The sequence below is a fragment of the Siniperca chuatsi genome, linkage group LG24, assembly GCF_020085105.1.
Source record: "Siniperca chuatsi isolate FFG_IHB_CAS linkage group LG24, ASM2008510v1, whole genome shotgun sequence".
NCBI classification, from domain to species: Eukaryota; Metazoa; Chordata; class Actinopteri; order Centrarchiformes; family Sinipercidae; genus Siniperca; species Siniperca chuatsi.
This window is the reverse complement of record NC_058065.1, coordinates 2,602,246-2,619,269: the sequence shown is the minus strand read 5'-3', so window position 1 is coordinate 2,619,269 and position 17,024 is coordinate 2,602,246. Positions and strand designations below refer to the sequence as shown.

Below are 17,024 nucleotides of genomic sequence, written 5' to 3'. Positions count from 1 at the left end.
GAAATAGTGCTTTTGTTGGGGACTATTTTCAGCGGCGGATGAATCCACATGTGGTGCTGTAGTGAGTGTTTGGGTCAGCAGGACGGTGTGTGTGGGGCTGAGTCAGAATAAACTACAGTGTGTGTGTTCATGGTGATGAAGCAACATGTCACCCAGTGCAACAGAGCGGCTCGCTGATGTGTTTTAACAGTTTCTGGACAACAATGGAGGCTGTGATACACACACACAACACTTGTTAGTAGATCCGTTCAGGGTTGGACACATGGGATTTAATGACAGTAAGAAATATAAAGACTTTAACATCATCCCACTCGTTTACAGAACATGTAAACATTTAAATTGTCCACCAGATGGAGCTGTTTCACCTCATGACTTTGGGTTACAAGGCGATCAGTCCAGATCAACTAAACAACAAATTAGGTCATTCATGTTCCTGCTAAAATACACAAACATCATATTCTCTTCTTTAATGGTACTGAGTCTCATCACTGTCAAAAAGCCAAATCTCAACTTATATATCAACAAACATTTAAGTTGCAGAAATATTCCACATAACTACACTAAAAGCTGAATACAATCTGGGAAACTGGACCGATTACAACATTTCTAATGACAGTTTTTCAGATGCAATAACTTCCTCTAACACACTGCTGCTGAATATAATGCTCTGTCAGCTAACACATGCATGGATTGAACACATTTTTAGACTACACTGAGGTTTAGACGCCACCTGCTCTTCCTCCTCCTCCTCATGCTTTGGTCGTCCCCTCCTCCTCCTTGCTGGCTCTCTCCATGTCAGAGTAATACTCCAGGGCTCGCCGGACCGGCTCCAGAATATGTTGCTGCACGACGACATCAAAAAAGCGTACTCCAAGGGTTATTTCATATTTCTTATAGTTACATTTTTTGTTGTGGGACGCCTGCATTCACTCAACTGGCCTCACTTCTGTCTACAACTGTTTGATTTCCTACATTTCCCAGAATTACTTTTGACAAACTAAAAAGGAAGTCTTTGATTCTTAGAAACTGACGCCAAAACCTGTGGAAACCCATTTCTGCCAATGTGATGACAGAAAAAAGATCCTGTAAATCATTATAATGAGAAACTTTCTCAAAATAATGAAATATTGACTTAATATCTCAAAAATAATTGAGATGCTAACTCATTATTTTGAGAAATTTTGTCAATATGTTGAGATACTAAGTCAAACATTTTTCGCTGTCAAATACAAACAACTAAATGAAATAAAAGATACTGCTTAATAAACCACTGATAACATTTTTACTTTATTCTCGAACCGTTAGAAACCAAAAGACATTTTGGAAAATAGTGTTTTTAATGCACAAAAGACTATAACATGTTGATTGTAAACGAAAAGAGAGAGAAAGAAAGAAATTTAAGCCTGTAATAAGAAATGTTCAAATGAACAATGTTAAAGTACCATATTTGTATAGAATCGATTAGCTCTTACATTATAAATTAACCTTATTGATTAATATCACATCAATCACAGGAGCAGCAGATGGAGAAGCCAAATTGTCATGGAACAGCATTTTAAGGACTTCTCGTCCATGTTGACTTAAAAGTTAAGCTTTGCGGTACGCTCCTGACCTTGGAAACGGCAGTAGACAAAGAAATCTTACTTCACCGTCCATCTAAAAGGCTTAACAACTGGGCAACTAAGAATGAACATTGAAACTAAATATGCTTCTATGTTTGCCATGCGTTGTTTTTGTGTCTCTCAGGTAGAATTGATCAATACAGTGTTTCCCGACTCCGGCTGCAGCTATTGATCTAATGCCAACTTTCAAATGTTTCTATTTCAGCCACGCTAGCAGCGTAGGGAAGGCAGTGCTGGTCCACAACTCAAGTTCAGACTGAAATATCTCAACAACTATTGGATGGATTGCCATGGCGTTTGGTTCAGATATCCTTGTTTCCCCCCCAGGATGAATCGTAATCATAAAAAAAACAGGTCACCAAAGACCAGTTTTACATTCACATGACCACGACTACCACGGCACAAAAACTAACTTATCATATTACGATTGTATTTTATTTACAATGAGCATTACAGCCTCACAGAGCTGTTGGCGTGGCTGTAGACTCTTTGTCTTGTTACATATTGTCCGTATTTAGCTTTAGATTCCCATATAGAAACTGTTATTATCAACCAGTGATTTATTCAGTGATTTTAATTAATAAGAATTAGATTGATAAGCAGAATCTATCCTTTCAGTGCCCGTCCCTCACTCTATTGTATCATACAGCGGAAAAGCAGTGGTGATATTTTACCTCCAGGCAGGGGAACAGCTTGGTGAGCTCGGTGAAGAGCGGCAGGAGAACATATCGGATGAAGTTGGTCTGAGAGGACGGTTTGGACACTTTGTCTCGGTCCATGAAAGGAGCCACTGGAAGCCCTTTGAGTTTCTCTGTGTCACTCTGTACAACACAACAAGAACAAAAACAAAGGCAGACACTTCTTTCAAGGGTTTTATTTACATTTCAGTATGCCCTATAATCATTACAATCAACAATCTGTTTCATTTTTGGAAGATTTTCAGGGTTCAGGTCTTGGATTTTTTTCCAATTGTAGGGGCAGATTTTATTTTAGTGTTCATGAGTTTACTTATGGGTTCTGTTTTAATGATTTCTACTCTCCATGTGACAATCTAATTAGTTGATTTCTTAAAAAAGTAAGAAAAAAAGTGGTGATCAACCAAGGTTTTAGTTCAGGTTTCTGTTTCTATATCGTCCTATATGGACAAAAAGTATGTTTTAAAAATATACTCCATGATATTCGACAGCGAGATTGACTTCTTCATGTTGACGACTCTCCATCACTGATTGCAGCGTTAGGGAGCAGCTGTTTGCAGCCACTTCCTGTGTGTTGATCAGTAAACTGAGAGTAAAAACCTGGTTGAAGAACTCCTGCAGCAGACAGTCCAGCCAGGGCTCGGCCACGGCCATCGGCCTGGCCTCGTTGGAGATGTCGCTCACCTTCACCATGATCTTCATCAGCTGGAAACAGGGATCAGAAGCAGAATAAGAAGCTCAGGTAAGACAGTTTTGTCCGAGCTATATTGTTGAATGCTGCTCTTTACAAGCCAGAGCCAGTTTTATTTTTCCAGACCTAATAAGTCATATCTCTTATTCTTATTGCTTATTTCACACTTTTTATCTTATTTTATTGTTTTGTTATTTAGTTTATTTCATTTCAGACTTCTAATAGCCTGATTTTACTTGTCTCATTGATTTACCCATATCAAGCACCCTTTGTTTTGAAAGGTGTTGTATCAGTTGAATATTGAATAATGATACAAACAGTATTTACTGAGAAATATATAGAAGAAAACAGTTTACAACAGGTTTCAGTGTGTATTTCTTTACCACTTCCTTGTGGTCCTTGTTGGTGAAGTTGAACACCGGCTGCATGATTCTGAACTTGTTGAGAATTTCGTTGTGTCTCGCCATGTCGGTGGCCAGAATACATCTGAAAAAAAGATTATTTTTTTTAAGTGAACAAACGACACAACATCAACTTGGATGAAGTGAACGAGGCCGTTAGCTGAAGTCTTACTTGATCATTCCTGATCGGATCTGTTTGTACTGCTCGCAGGTCAGGTTTTTTAGGATGTTGCACTCTGGCTGCAAAGAGAAAGTCATTTTACAACATTTGAACGTGTTTCAAACAGCTACAATATCAAATAGGAAACTCTGGTTAAAACAAGTTAAAAAAATAATTGGGTGTCATCAAGAGAATAACAATCAATAGCTGAACTCCTAAGAGACTTTTTTGTTCTCTAAAATTGATGTGTTTTAGGTGTTTATAATCTCAAATTCTAATCAGAAACAATTGGTAGATGTTACTTAAGGTGTCCCACAGGGATCCATTCTTGGACCCCTTTTGTTTCTCATTTACATTAATGGCCTGATCTCATTTATGTTTCCATTACTTTTCACTGACGATACTATCTTGTTTCACATTAACACTTTTTCACACTTATTTCTGAGGAAAAAAATGTTTAATTAGTTAAAAACTCCTAATGGTTTATTTTGTTGAACAATGAAAAATGTTAATACATTTAATTTTGTGATATTTACTGCCAAAAACAAAAAATATTGTTATGTAAATCAATTTATTTCCTTTTCATTGGAAACATTTTATCTTTCATGTCTCAACTAAAATATCATCTGTAAAAAATTGAGTTGGAAAAATGATATTTATTCAAGATAAAGTCAAGTAAATTTTATTTATATAGCCCAATATCATGCATCATAATTTTCCACAGGGAGCTTTACAATCTGTACAGCATACGACACCCTCTATCCTTTGACCCTCTATTCAGATAAGGAAAAACTCCCAAATCAATCGGGTCTATCAATAAAATCAGCAGTTTGGTTCATTGCAGATGTTTAACTCTTTACTACAGTGTATCTCAAATATTGTTTGGGTTGCTACTTTTCCAACCAACCTTATTACAATCCTTTGTTGCTCCTCTGTAATTTGAATATGCTGTCTATTTCCAGTCATACTTGGGTTTTTAAACCCTTTTTGAATCCTTTAATGCATCATTTCATTTGTACCTTGGACAGGATGCCGAAGGCGACGGCACAGTGGTGATTTTCCAGGGGTGAAATGTCGTTGTAGCGAAGAGCTAAGTCGGTCTGAGCATTGATCTGTGTGAAATGAAATAAAAAACAAACAGATTAACAATAAACACACACCTTGATTATGAGACAAACAGAATGGCTGTGAGGTGACCTGGTAGACGTTGTTGTAGCCGGGGTGGTCGAGGTCGTGGCACAGAGCCGAGGTCAACATGATGAACAGGTCGATCCTTGATAATTTACTCCTGAGGTCCGTCAGCCAAATCAGCCCGTACATCTGCAGAACACCAGAAACGCCAGAAAAGCTCTATTTCCACATCGTTAAACTTTTCCACAATCTGCATTTAATTTTGACGATTTTGTTACCGTTTCCTTCAGAAAATGCAAATATAAAATCAGTGCAAGAAATGTGATATTTACATAAATACTTGAATTATGACACAGCCAAACACCTTTGGACAAAGGTGTTTGATATTTACAAAGCTAAATGATTGAAAATGAATATTATATTTAAACTCTGACTAATATATTGTCTTTTCACAGATAAACGGACATCACCTGTATGTTGGCAAATATGCAAAAAGAGGTTGCAAATGTTTTATTGGCATTTTTTTGTATATTTGACCCTATTTTTATTTTAACTTTAATAAATATATTTTTATATCCAAAGGTTTTAAATGTGCATGTTTAAAACTCTATAAACATTTTTATATATTCAGTGGTGGACGAAGTATTCAGATCATTTACTTAAGTAAAAGTATCAATACTACACTTGAAAATACCCTGTTACAAGTAAATGTCCTGCGTTACTTACTTGACTTAAGTAACAGTAAAAATATTTTTTAGAAACAAAATATACTTTAAGTATCAAAAGTAAAAGTACTCTTGGTCCACTTATATTTTTACTCTATACTACTGGATCATTATTATTGATGTATTAAGATGTACTTTAAAGTTGTAGTTCGAGGTGGAGCTAATTTTACCTGCTTTATATACTTTGAGGTAGTTTAATCTACAACAATGCATCATATGTTATAAACTGATCAAATATTTTATGTGTAAAATGAAAAATAACTAGTAGCTTCAGCTATAAAATAAATGTAGTGGAGTACAAGTATATGTAAATGTAAGTAAATGCACCGTTGTATATTCTTAAATATACTTAAATATGTATTTATTTTATTTATGTTTTCATTCGTAGTTAATGTTTATTGAATATTGAAGTTCCAGTAAATTCTACAGTTCAAACTGTATAATATTTTATAATATATTTGATCATTTTATTGTTCAGTTGTATCCTGCCACAGTATCATATAAAAGATACAATTCAGGGAAGCCTTGCCAAAAATGTTTAGTTCATGTTAGGTGTTATATAACAACCATAATTGTTGTATAATTATCTTTTGTTTTCTTCTTTCAAATATTTGGATTTCTTCTCAAAAATGTAGAATCAGTTAATTTTTGTAAAACACAAATGTGTGAAGAATAACTTCTTTTTCATGCTCTTTTGGGTTCCCTGTGGTGACGACGGACCTCACATTTCTGTCTCATTATTGGCCCTTCGCTGTCGGTTAAACTGAGAAAATCCAGCCGATAAAATATGAAATATAATAAATAAATACATATAAAACTGACTGCCTCCTCCTGTTCGTACCATCTGAGTGACGCAGAAGCAGTGCTGGAAGTTGTGGAAGGGGATGCTGTTGTAGTGGCAGTAGACTTCAAACAGGAAGTTCTGCAGGACGTACAGCTCGATGTGGAACGCCGTCAGGAAGTCCAGGTCGGTGAACATCACCTTGAGGAGCACCAGCATCTCCGCCTCCTCCCACTGCCTGTTAACAACACCACACAGGTGTGACAGGAGTGTGTGAGTGTGTGAGTACAATTCAGAATTAAGCTTCACCGTAATAACTTCAATTTTATATTGAATTCATAACTCTACTGACAGCCAGTGGAGAGAGGCCAACACTGGGGTCACGTGCTCCCTGCTGCACCATTTTGAACTACCTGTAGACCAGCTACAGCTCCTCGGCAACGATAAAACAAATCTGACCTTGGAAATATTTCTTAACTGAAAAAAAAAAAACAATGTTTCTTAATATGAACTCCAGAGGAAATGTGTCAAATGTGACACCTAAATTCTTACAGTGCAGTTCGGTCTCAGAGACTGCTGCAGGGTCTTGTGAGCACTGCCAATGACCTCTGTTTTATCCTCATTTAAATTGATAAAGTTTTGAGACAGCAAGCTTCATATATAGAGTCCAGGCAGTCATTTAGGCCATAAAGTTTGACACACATCGGACGGAGAAATACAGCTGTGTGTCGTCCGCATAAAAGTGAAAAGATATGATAAAAACGGTGAATTAAAAGGCCCAATGGTTGCACATAAATAGCAAATATAATAGAGCCAAGAACAGAGGAGCAGCACCTGACCATCACAGAAAATTGTCCTTTTGATAAATATGACATAAACCAGCTAAGAATCAGATCAGCCGATAAGGATCTCGTAATCCACGACATTGTGTGTGTTTTTACTCACCAGTTGTCAAAAATGGGAGTTTTCAGATGCTCTCTCACTTCGTCTGTCACCTGCAGCGAGCTACGGCAACACAGAAAAGACACATGCCTCTAATGTGCTCTGCACTTTGTCGTTTTACCTGCACACAGGTAAAACTCAACGTGAATTTTACTGAGGGCCAAAATGTTGTTCACAAAAACGTTTTACGAGTTTTTGATGCAACAGGTAACACTCATGACGATTTAATGCAGGATGTGTCATGAATTCCAGTTGCTCATAATTAATAAATGATCAAGTCACTATGACTTTATGTGACACTTAATAGATCAACATTTACTCGCAGTAGCTTCATACATTCATTGATATACCACCAAATTAGCTGGATTCCGACAACAACACTTCTTTCAACGACAAATATAATAAAATAATAAAGATACTCATGTTCCATAAAAATCAAGTTAATATCTAATTTTGTGCTGAAACGAATCAGCAGTAACACACGATGAGGTCACCTCATGCTGAGGAACTTCCTGCGGACTTGTTGGCGCTCCTCCTGCACGCTCAGCTGAGGCTTTTTGGGTTTCGGGGAGAACTTCGGGGAGAACTGCTGGTCCCTGTCGTCCTTGAATAGACCCATCCAGCTCAGGTGCACCACACTCTGACAGAAAAGAAAATGAAACTGTATTATTACTGGAAATCCTTTCATAGATTAAGGTGGAATCTGCATGGAGTGAGTCAGACCAAAGTGAAGCCATAAATGTTTCTTATGCTCCTCTAATAAGTTAATTATTTAAGGAGCGGTCTAAAATAAGCCCCTTGTGGATGTTCAGCTTTCAGTACTTTTGAAACACATAACTGAATCTTTTGTTGTTTAGTGGTCGCTGTTCTACAACATGTATTTGAGCTGTTTACTGCTGTAAATTCAAACCCAACATTTCCTGATGCTGCTGCTTCACATTAAAAGCATTCGTCTGGCAAAACCATGGGAGGCTTTTGTTGTGAACACTAACATACAAACCAACACATGCCTAGCCACTACATTTAAAAACAGTATATCAATACAATCGATCAGTAAATAAATAAAAAGCCAACCATAAGTGATGCTCTTGAAACAGGACCAATAATACAGGCAATATATATGAAATAAAACCTTTAAAATTAACAATAGAATACACCTTTAAGGAGACTATAAAAATGATGTTGAAAACACAACCTTTATCTCAGGAAACATGCAAGAATCACATGTCATTGAAAAGTTTCCCAGCGGTGAGGACAAAATACTTTTTGAATCGTTCTGTGCATCCTAAACCGGCCACTTGACACACTTTTTAGACTTAAAAACACCAAACAGTGAACAGCTCCCATAGGAATGAATGGGAATGCGGTATCAAGTTTTCTTTATCCCCTTGGCAGTACAACTGGATGGATGCACAGCTAAAGAATGAGCTGGTTCAGCACAAAAAATGAAATATGCTAAATTCAGCTTTATTTGCATTAATTTGGGTTGAAGCTCTGCAGTCGTGTCTGGTGAACGGATTGGTTATGGACTGTTTCGGCTGCAGCTACGGCAGCTTTTATCCGCTTCTTCCTGCCTGTTATGAGAATAAGCTGTTTCTGAAAGACGTGTCGTCGTAGGATTAGAGTGACGAACCTCCAGCTTCCTCTTAAAAGACTCCACTTGGCTCTTCAGCTCACAGATGATGTCCGGAGTCTTTCCCACGTCTTCAATGACTTTGCTCTCCAGATGATGCAGCCTGAAGACGGAGACAGGAAACAACAATGAGCCCTTTTCACCCAGACGCTTCAATAAATCACCTTCACAGGATGCACTCACCTGTATTCCATGTTGTCCAGCTCTGTTGGCATCCCCACACCTGCGCATAAACAAAATAAAACACTAAATCAAAACATCTGGAAACCCTTACAGAATGATTGTTAGGCCGAAATTTAAAGTATCGTTGTCACTTTTTATTCATTAGTAAGGAGATGGAGGTTTGGCGGTGATCAAATAATGGCAAGTTACAGTTAAACTCATGCAAACATTTAGAAATGAGGACCTTCAGGACGGGATTTCACGTCCGTTTAAGCTGCAGGTCTTGATGCAAATTTAACATATTGACGAAGTGAGCTGCTGCAGATCTTTTTGACTCAGCATGCAGACGTCGAAGCCATGATTGGTGAAAATATCCAGCATTTGACAAGAAAAAAATACAAAATTTTGTCAAAGAGAATTGTTTTTTTCTTTCTGATCCCTTTTAATCACCTTGTGACCTATCAGATTTATCTTGCGACCCATTGTGGGATCCTGACCCGCAGGTTGGGAACTACTGTCCTTCGCAGGGTCACAGGTTTTAGAAATTCCCTCTAAAATCCCGAGCAAAACCTCACACCCTTAAGAAATGTTTGCCTACACTCAAAGAAGCCCTGTAAATGTATACTTTCTTATACTACAGTATATTTATTCATGTTTTTCTGTAAATTTTATCTCCCTGAATGCTGAGAAGAAAAAGGAAATACAAAATCCACTTGAACTTGTTTTATCTAAAAACACACACATTTAACTAAAGTGCATCTAAACAATATCAACTGTTAAATTCCCAGAAACGACACTGCGGACATGACCTCAGTGTCCTCAGTGTTAGCTACGGCCCTGCTTGCTCCAAAACCATTTTAAAAATACCATCTTTTGGGACTTTGGGTCTCCAAAACATCACAACATCCGTTTAGGCGGCGCTAAGATAAAGATTTTCCAGTCTACAATAGACCTCTTAGGTTTTGGAAACGTGCTGCTGGTGTCGCAGAAGAGGCTACTCACTGTGGAGATCTGACGCCACCACCTCCAGTCGGTAGTACGAGTCCTCGCTGTTGGCTTCCAGCCGGGGGGAGATGTTCACCACGCTGCCGTTTGTTTTATACATCTTCAGGATGTGGTGAGGCCCCGCCTCCGCCGCCGCCCGGAACAGATCTGTCAGACGGATGGGGGCAGTTCAGGATTGTGAGACTGGGACTCTAACAATTCACTGATTAGTGGATTTATAGAAAATAAGGCTGCCATTTTTAAATATCTTTAGCCTTTATTAGAGGGTCGACACAGTTTCAGTGTAACAGGTACACTGGAACCTGGTGTTGGCTGACATAACTATGACAATGATTGGTTATCAACAAAAAATTATAATTCCCAAGAGAACGTCCTCAAAACACATCTATGTGAACTAATGTTTACAGCACACCGACATCTTTTTAAAGTTATGTATGAGGAACGTAGAGTTTTCCTCACACTGCAGTTTCATACGTGTAACTCGCATAAAATCCTTAGCTCAGTCGTTCTGCTTATTATTGTCATCTTTAAAGGTCAGGGGCCCCACACAAGAAGCCAAGGGCCCAGTTGGTTTATTCATCACTGTCTCAAGATGACAAGAGCATAGAGGACAAAGCCCTTTAACCTGAGGACCTGTCAAAGCCACATGGAGGTCAGGTCCTTACACAGAAGCCACAGGAACATTCGTGACCATGAAATTATCATTATACATGCCATGTTGACACCTTCACGTGTGATTTTTAAAAAAAAATTATTTAATCTTTATTTAATCGCACTGAGATTAAGCTCTCTTTTCCAAGAGCGACCTGAGATCAAGAACATTCAGAAGAACAAAAAACAAAAACAGAACTACACAATAAACAAGGTAATTAATTAACAGTTACAAGAATCATTGAAAACTTTAGATAATAAAGCTTTAAAATCTCCAAGGGGAATGTAAGACTGTAGTTTGAGGGCAGTTTGAAACCAGTTCTGCCAACATTAGTGCGTGCATGAGGGATATATCTAAGGTCAGGTAGTTACCGGATCGTGTGCTGGTTACTAGATTTAAATGAGAGAAGAGATGTGAGGTAGTTTGGAAGCAGTAGATCTTTATAGACGAATAACGTGAGATTTCTTCTTCACTGTAAGGACGTCCATGAAATGTGTATTTGTGATAAAGCGTAAAGCACTGTGATGCACAGGATTTAACTGCTGCTGATGGGGCAGCATGACAATAAGGAATATCTCCACAGTCCAGGACAGACATGGAGGTTGACTGCACAATAGTTTTACGGTTGGAAGAAGACAGATATCCTTTAATTCTGTACAAGAAACCTAGTTTGATTTTTAAGTTTTGTGATTAAATTGAATGTTTTAATGAAATAGTAGTTGTCACATAGTTTTATTAATTTACATTATGACTATGTCTCTAAAATCAGCAGTTGTCACAAACTTCAGGCACCTCTCACTTACCTTTGACATCTGCAGCAGAGCAGTCGGCTCCAAACTCTGCTTGCTCCAGCCTCCCGTTGACCATAAAATGAATGATTTTTGTTGTCATCCCAGAGCCAGGTGGGACATGACCTGCTCCACAAATGAAAATGAGACCTCTTGACTCTGACAAGCACACCTTGAATCTGTAAAGGGGCACCTGCAGCTGACAGAGAGCCCACCCACGCTGTCCCCTCCTGGTGCTGCAGGGCTCGGTGTTGTTGCGCAGCTCTGCCGGCAGGGGTCGCCGTTCTGCGGCTTCCTTCCCCGCAGGCTCTACGGCGTCTGCCATGGGACACGCTGCGATTTACTATGGCAAATAATAATTATCTCGTCTTTAATAACAATGAATGACTTGCGATTAGCCAGCTGAGAGTTTTAGACATTTAAATGGCTTGAGGGTTAAATGCCAAGTAGTTTAAACTACCACAGGGAAGCGAGTTATTGCTGTGTTTGTAATGTGAAGTAACGTTAGTTTGTGGCCAGAGGCAGCATCGCCACTTCGGACTTTTTTCTGGGAACGGTTCGGTCCATCCGGTGACTGAATCTCCAACCGGTCACTGAATTAATAACTAATTAATCAACCCGCTAGAAACAGGTGAGTAACGTTACAGCTAACGGTACTCCTCCGTGGCCGTTGGTAACTTAACGAGCTAACTTAGCTCGCTTAGCTAACACTAGCTCGACTATTTTTGGATAAAAGCTTGCTAGTAGCGAGCTAGTGTGCTAGCAAGAGAAGCTAACAGCTACATAAACTGTTTTGACATTTAACGTTCACCTGCATAAGCTAGTTAAGTCTCTTAACGGCCGGCTAGCTAAACTTAAAGTAGCATTGCTATCTCTAATTCTGAGCTAGAAGTCAGAAAGCTAGATTTCTTATTAAATGTATATAATTAATATAACCGTTAACTCTCAATTTAAGTGTGCTAGTCTGTAAACTTCGCCTAATTGTCGCCGTTTTCTTGGTAAATTTCGTTACAGTGAAAGCCACACAGGAGAATGAAGTGCAATGTCCAAAGTAGCCCTCCACTGCAGGATATTATGGTGCTCATTTCGGCTCATTCACCAGCGTTAGCTGCCTCTTAAAGATAATAACTGGCAATAAACTGGGCCAAGTATCCTGCAGCAGGTCCTGGAAATTGTAAGGGCTTTGGTGGACAAAACGAGAGGAGACAGGCCAGCTGGAAGTCTGCTTGTGCCTTGAATTTCCTGTCCCAGGCAGCAGCCATGGAGGAGGAGGTGAGCATGGAGTATTTGCTGGAGCAGGTGATGCAGAAGGACCTGGGGAAGAGGCTCCAGGTGGGCCAGGAGGTTATAGACCTCATCCTGGGAGAGGAGAGGTCCCCCCAGCTGGAGCAGGACCAGACCATGCTGGACAGGATGGTGGAAGCAGTGGCCAGCTCCTGGGTCAACGCCAGCAACTTCAAGGTGAGGACAGTTTGTTAGTTTAAGAAGTTGAAGGTGCCTGTCACCAGAGGGTTACAGGTTTGAATCCTGTTGCTGGGAGGAATGGGGACTGGACGGGCGGACACACTCCACCTCTCAGTGTCTTTTTAAAAATAACTGTAGAGATGCTCTTGAACAAGGCACTTCACTCTCAGCTGTTGCTTTACAGCTTGGTAAATGATTTTGGTTGTACTGGACAGGTGTGAGCGCATGAAAGAGAGTAAATGCTGTTTTAGAGCCTTAAAAGTTGAAAAACGTCGCAAATAAAGATGTTTTTCACCACGACAGGTGGTTTTGCACAGCATGTATCCAGAACATGGTTAGTAGTTTATGAGGCGTCCTACATGATTTAATTTGTTGATATTTGTGTGTTCCTACTTACAGGTCGGCTATCCCAGCATGTACTGAGCAGGATAATAACAGAACGTCGTACCCTTAGACAGTCTTTTTCCCCCCAAACGGGCTGTTTACATTACACATCATGTAATACTGCGAAATATTTTTACATTATTTAACTGAAGTAACATATCCTTTGGTGCTAATTATGGGGAAAATAGGAATTTCTTTGAAAGAACCGCTCCGTTTAAACCCCCAATGAATAGTTTATTATCTCCATACATGTTGAATTTGTTTGTTTTCGGTCCTGTGCACTGACTAAAACACTCTCTGGGTTAAATTGGCAGTTAATTGAACATATACTAACTGAACAGTATCTCTATTTTCTCTGTAATTAATACCAAATGACATGATTTTCAGGAACCTTCGCAGGAAATTATTAGGAAACTGCAGACCTGTAAAATAACACATTACATATTTTATATCAACACTATTTTCTAGAAGAAACTTGAAACAAAGACCACCTCCGCTAACATCATAAAAAAAATATTACAATTATATAAAAAGGCTTTTAAAAGTTACCACTGAATTAAAGTCTGAGTCTGACGTGAAATATATCTTGCCTGTAGCTACATTTTAACGGTTTACTGTTAAAAAGTTAATGAAAAGACCCATTTGTTATTGTTTTGGTTAAATAAAGTCATACTACACCGACTAATTAACTCCAACGGAGAGCTATTGGAAACATTTTTAATACTGCACATTTTCCAGAAACACTTAATTTCTCATTAACAGTAAAGAATATCAAAATGACGCGTATTATACTATTTCATAGGATTCAGTGCAGGAGGAGCTTTACATGTTAAACCAGTTCATGCTGATTCCTGCAGGTCTCGGGGACAAACTGTCCTCAGGGAGCGCTTCATTCACAGAGAGGTCGTTTTTCCCCCACTATTGACAAAGTGATTGATAGACTATCCTATATCTTGCCTGTACACTTCGCTGTTGTTATGCATGATTTGCACGCCATCCATGAACGTTAATGTGTAATTTATGCAGATATGAGGCTGCCTCTGCTGATTACTCAGTTCACGGAGATTACAGTAGTGTGTTCCTGCACAGGAGCGTAGAGCTGCTCTAGGTTGTCAACAGCAGTGGTCCCTTTCTAATACCGTACAGTAGGGGAGGAGGAATCCTGTTAATATATTCTTTAGCTTCGCCTGAGTCTTGTAAAATGTCAGTTTTCCCCATTATTCTTCCAGTTGTGCTTCTTGTTGTCTCGAGATATGTGTAATTTTTCCATTAAGAAGATCTTTTCTACAATTAAAAGCCATTAGTCCAGTGTCAGGGGAGCTCTTTCCCCCAATTCCTTTTGTATTAACTTTTTTACTTGCTATTAATAGTATTTTAACCAAATATCTGTCACTGCCTATTGCATTTACAGAGATAAAGTGCTGTACAACTTATAGGGAGCCTTATATTGATGTTCCCATTGATTGTTGATCAATGGGGAAATTAGTTGCAGCCCATTACATGTATTGAAATTAATATGAATAGTGCCATAAGGTGAATCTCATGTTTTCTGTATTTAATATTTAATTGTTGAAAAAAACAGTCTCACCACAGGGTCTATTTAGTGCCTGTTCTGGAGCTTTTGAACATATAACATGATCTTCCTGCGTAGTTTCCAAGAGGAAGGGTCGAGAATGAACTTTGAGTCTCAACTTTTAAGCCAACGTGGACGAGAAGTTGTGAAAGTGCTCTGAAAAAATGTGAAATTTGAACAAACATCTACAATTTCTTTATAACTGGGCAAACTCCATCTGTGAAGTCCATGCGATACAATCAAAAGCTCCAGAACAGCTACTAAGTGGAGCTTGTGGTGAGATTGTTTTGTCAACTACTGAACTTTCAATCTCAATATTTATTTGAGGAAAGATTTAAGTCGAGTTTTATGAAGCCTTCGCGTCAAGAAAAGCAGCGCTAAAATGCTAGATTTGTCACTGGAGTTTGGTGTGACGCTCCTTTTTTTTTTTTCCTATACTAAGAATGAAGCAGACGAGACTGAGTGGAGCTGACTGTATCATCCAAACCACACACTGACTTAACAGCTGTAGACACACGTGTGCGCGCACGCACGCATACCGACACGACCAATCAAATCGCTGCTTCCTGTGCTGCCCTGGAAACGCAGCCTCCTCTAATCCGGTTGATATCTGCGGGTCTGTAATGGGGACGAGGCTCCCAGGCGAGCGTGGCCGTGGCGGTGAGCTTAATTTACCAGCGCCATTAGCCCAGTTTCCTCCCCTCTGTGACCGAGCCAACAGAAATCAGCTTCCTGCCTGTGCCTGCGCTCCGATGTGTGTCTGGCTGGTGGTCGTAAAACCCTTCAGATGCTGTGTGCGGGTGAAACATGGAGGAGAGCTGCTTCATGTGCGGCTGCTCTAATGGCTCTTGTTAATTGATCGGAGAGGAGTGAGCAGTCAGACCTGTCACGTAAATTAAAAGACTACAGCGTAAAGCCAGAGGCTGGTAGTAAAAGTCAACATTTACATTAGAGGCAGTTAGCTGAACTGTCTAAACCCTGTTTATTCACCTTTTTAAGGACGATGTGAACGGTGTAAATTCCCTATAAACCGGGGCTGCAACTAACATTTATTGTAATTATCGATAAATCTGCTGTTAATTTCCTTGATTTATCGAATGAGCTGTGACAGAAATGGCCGTTGAAGTCTCCAGATGTTTCGACAGAAAGTCCAAAACCCAAAGATATTAAGTTTTAAAACTATATAAAACAAGAATGAAAAGCAGCGAATCCTCACATTTCAGAAACTGGAACCAGAGAAAAATTGTTGCCGATTAGTTTTTGGTTGAGTGACTAAACTGATTTAATCAGCTAATTGTTTTCAGGTCTAATTCTAAACAGATTCAAACTAAGTTACAGGACAAAACGTAGGATTAAAAGTGATGCTCACTGTAATTTCTGTATTTTTTTAATACAGGAGCAGCTAATCTTTGTGTGATTAAAGGTCAAAGGTCATAAATGCCTCTGAATTTTATTTTAATATACTATAGTGGTTACAATACCTTAGTTTCAATACTGACATCTAAATTAAACTGTTACTTCACTTTGAGGAATATAAACATGTTTTCCTACAAAACCCTTTTTAAAAAAAAGAAATTAATTAAAGACCACAGTCAGTTGTTTTTGATTCACAGTGTCCGTAGCGTTACACCTTTATAAATGATGTAACAAATCACACAATAAATAATAATTCACAGTATTACACAGGCTGCACATTCAGCGTTATAGATAATAATCCCTTTATTGTAAAAGCAGCCTAACTGACATGCAGATAGAGATATATTTTAAGTAGTTTAAGTATTAAATTACAGCTCACCTCTCAGGTGTGCCTATCTCTGCCAGTAAAATGCATATTTTTGCAAATGGGACCCAACAGTAAAAAATAATGCAGCCTGCGTGTAATACCACACAGCGTCCTGCAGATGGCACCAGAGCGAACTCGTCGTCCATGTTGTTTGTTTTTTTCTTCTTCACGTGGCGTTTATCTCTCACGTTTTTTAAAGAGAGTTTCCAAAAATTGCACCGGGGTCTGAGCGCGAGGCTCAGGTGGTGCGTGCGTGTTGGTTATGGTGTCAGCAGGGGAACTCTCACTACGCGTTCATTGAGTTTCCCAAACCACCCCATGACAAGGAAAGGTGCCGTCCCGTCCGCAGAGAGGCCGTTATGAAATGTTAACGCTGTCCTCGCTCATGGTTCTGTTTGACTTCACTGTTTCACCTCATAGACTGAAAGATCA

General features: G+C 39.1%; 2 protein-coding genes and 1 non-coding gene across 21 annotated transcripts in view; 1 reads left to right on the top strand and 2 right to left on the bottom strand.

Moving 5' to 3' along the window:
- Positions 1–243: 243 nt before the first annotated feature.
- LOC122872440 (high affinity cGMP-specific 3',5'-cyclic phosphodiesterase 9A-like) lies at positions 244–17,017 on the bottom strand. Its single transcript, XM_044188687.1, has 16 exons — positions 16,605–17,017; positions 11,582–11,706; positions 11,404–11,514; positions 9,946–10,095; positions 8,965–9,004; positions 8,782–8,884; positions 7,643–7,788; positions 7,152–7,211; positions 6,267–6,444; positions 4,767–4,889; positions 4,589–4,681; positions 3,582–3,649; positions 3,392–3,494; positions 2,918–3,022; positions 2,297–2,443; positions 244–842 (listed from the first exon to the last, which is right to left on the bottom strand). The coding sequence occupies exons 1-16, from the start codon at positions 16,736–16,738 to the stop codon at positions 750–752; spliced, it is 1,779 nt and encodes a 592-aa protein (XP_044044622.1). The 5' UTR covers positions 16,739–17,017; the 3' UTR covers positions 244–749.
- LOC122872437 (CLIP-associating protein 1-B-like) overlaps positions 11,713–17,024 on the top strand; it is a 64,337-nt gene continuing 59,025 nt past the window's right edge. For 18 of the 19 annotated variants that reach the window (XM_044188674.1, XM_044188682.1, XM_044188680.1 and 15 more), the window contains exons 1-2: positions 11,713–12,019; positions 12,403–12,849. In XM_044188674.1, coding sequence (XP_044044609.1) covers positions 12,649–12,849 — 201 coding nt within the window. In that variant the 5' untranslated portion in view covers positions 11,713–12,019; positions 12,403–12,648. The other variant, XM_044188663.1, reaches the window with a different exon arrangement.
- Positions 16,795–16,924, bottom strand: LOC122872557. Its single transcript, XR_006377200.1, has one exon. It is a non-coding gene; the product is annotated as a U4atac minor spliceosomal RNA (small nuclear RNA).

Excerpts from the sequence above, each read along its gene's own strand:
- LOC122872440 (XM_044188687.1), bottom strand. The coding sequence starts at position 16,738 with ATGGACGACGAGTTCGCTCTGGTGCCATCTGCAGGACGCTGTGTGGTA. Across the intron at positions 11,707-16,604 it reads GAGATAGGCACACCTGAGAG|ACGCCGTAGAGCCTGCGGGG; the intron begins GTGAGCTGTAAT and ends GTCCCATGGCAG. Across the intron at positions 8,885-8,964 it reads CTGGACAACATGGAATACAG|GCTGCATCATCTGGAGAGCA; the intron begins GTGAGTGCATCC and ends CTCCGTCTTCAG.